The 2,212-nt window shown below is 50.2% G+C and overlaps 1 protein-coding gene across 1 annotated transcript; it reads left to right on the top strand.

The window, feature by feature from the left end:
- Positions 1–652: 652 nt before the first annotated feature.
- LOC109944470 (uncharacterized) lies at positions 653–1,591 on the top strand. Its single transcript, XM_020549257.1, has 3 exons — positions 653–779; positions 862–1,049; positions 1,130–1,591. The coding sequence occupies exons 1-3, from the start codon at positions 662–664 to the stop codon at positions 1,589–1,591; spliced, it is 768 nt and encodes a 255-aa protein (XP_020404846.1). The 5' UTR covers positions 653–661.
- Positions 1,592–2,212: the final 621 nt, after the last annotated feature.

Genomic DNA, 2,212 nt, shown 5'->3' with positions numbered 1-2,212 from the left:
GATCACCTATTCACCCCCCCCTCTAGGTGCTCTCAGGAGCGCGGTCACGAGGGTCAGGAAGCTGGTTTGGATTCCCCTGCTCCCATGGAAGTGGTCGAGGGACCTTCAACCTTAGAGGCGGCTGCTGCAGAGAACTCGGCCCTCAATGACGGTGCCGGCCTTTACCCAGCCCCCGAGGGTGTTGCCGGAGATGATCCGGCTCGGATGGATAGCGCAAGCTACTACCCAGCCCCCGAGGGTGCTGCCGGAGATGATCCGGCTCGGATGGGTAGTGCAAGCTATGATCCAGCCCCCGAGGGTGTCCTAGCGGGTTCTCCCTCTTGCACTTCCATGGATGTTCACGTAGGGTCCTCTCCTCCACACTCTGGTTGCATGGTGACAGCCCAAGCCTTTGGTCAGGGGGTCGCTTTAGAGGCCAGCGTACCTGATGGCAAGGTTTTGGGTTCTACTGATGTCACTGAATTGGTCCCTGCTGAATCGTTGCAAGTTACTCCGGGTGGTGATCCTTTGCTGAGCCATTAGTTGATCTCTCCCGATTTGGGAGTCGCTTCTTTCTTCTCCAACTTCCAGGTATTTTGGTTTCTTCTGGTCTGATTTTTACCCAAGCAGGTAATTATTCTCATGCTCGTCTGCTTTTTAATGCCAGGCGTTGGTCGATGAGATGTCTAGTCGGCTGAGGTTGCAGGGTGTTTCTGTCCTGGAAGGAGCTTTGTCTCTGGCGCGTTGGAATCCAGTGCTGCTTCAGCGACGTGTTTCTGACTTAGAGGCGGCGAATGCTGGTCAGTGCTCTTTTGCTTCTTTCTGGCTACCTTATCAGACTGCTTCTTATTTTAACACCTTTGCTTGACTGCTTCTCGCCAGATATGACTCGGCAGTATTCTGCTCTTGAGGAAAAACGCTCTCAAGATCAAGCTGAACTGGTCCGACGGTGCTCTGATCTTGAGGAAAAGTATTCCCAAAGTCAGACAGAGCTGGCTCAGGTCTCTGCTTCTCTGAGTGACGCCAATACGCTGAACTCTACTCTCCGCGCTCAGCTCGACTCTGAGAAGGTGACTTGTGAATCCGAGTTTTGTTTTGCTGTGCTTTTATTGCTTGCTTGACGTTTGAAAAAGCTGATTCTTGCTTGCAGGAAGAAAAACATGCCCTTGTTACTTCTCGTGACAATCTTGACAGGCTATACCGTGACTCTAGCAACTCACTGACCATCTTGGAGAGTAGTCATCGCTTCACCAGGGAGGAGTTAGACAATCTTCGTTATAAGCTGCAGGAATCCTTGGATGATGTGATTCGCCTCAGGGAGTTGATATCGGCCAAAGATGTTGTCATCAAGAATCTGCGTGCTTCCAAGAAATCTGTCGCCCAGGAGCTAGAGACCACTCAGTTGGCTGTCAAGGTTGCTGAAGAGACTTCCGCTACTCTGAGGGCCCAGTGCGATAAAGCTATGGATAAAGTTGTTCGCGCGGGGCGGATTCTGATGAGGAGACCTGGTGTGGTTGTCCTAGACGACATAGTGGCAGATGTGAATGCTGCTCCTGATTCCTCCAGCCGTCCTTCTTCGTCGGTTGCTCCTGAAAAGAATGTTGCAGAATAGAAAAAACACTGTATGCTTTGAGCGCGCGGTTAACGTGCTCGGATGTTTTGTTAGAGAACACCTTTTTAGTATTGCATGCTACTATCATTCTCCTATTGTTTAGAATTCAACAGTATCTATATTTGTAGAAGTAAAATGCAACGTGGTGGTTTCAAGATTTCTTCATGGGACATAGAGGCCGCCCCTGGATGAGTAACCGTATACGTGCTGAGTGTGTTGCACCGGTTTGAGTTAGTATCAGCTTCCAACTGATTGCTTTGTTGATGCGGTATAGTGGTCACCCCGAGTTAAGTAAGAGTGAGCATGTCGCACCGTCTTAAGTTGTCGCTGACTTAAGCCGATTGCTCCGTTAGCAGGGCATAGTGGTCACCCCGAGTTAAGTGAGCGCGAGCATGTTGCACCGCCTTAAGTCGTTACCGACTTGAGTCGATTGCTCCGTTAGCAGGGCATAGTGGTCACCCTGAGTTAAGTAAGCGTGAGCATGTTGCACCGCCTTAAGTCGTTGCCGACTTAAGTCGATTGCTCCGTTAGCAGGGCATAGTGGTCACCCTGAGTTAAGTAAGAATGCAGGTTGACAATGAACAATTTGAGCACTCTCGAGGTCTTCTTTATTGATGATAT

Source organism: Zea mays, chromosome 2 (genome assembly GCF_902167145.1).
Source record: "Zea mays cultivar B73 chromosome 2, Zm-B73-REFERENCE-NAM-5.0, whole genome shotgun sequence".
NCBI classification, from domain to species: domain Eukaryota; kingdom Viridiplantae; phylum Streptophyta; class Magnoliopsida; order Poales; family Poaceae; genus Zea; species Zea mays.
The sequence above is the reverse complement of the archived record's forward strand: the minus strand, read 5'-3'. Positions and strand labels throughout refer to the sequence as shown.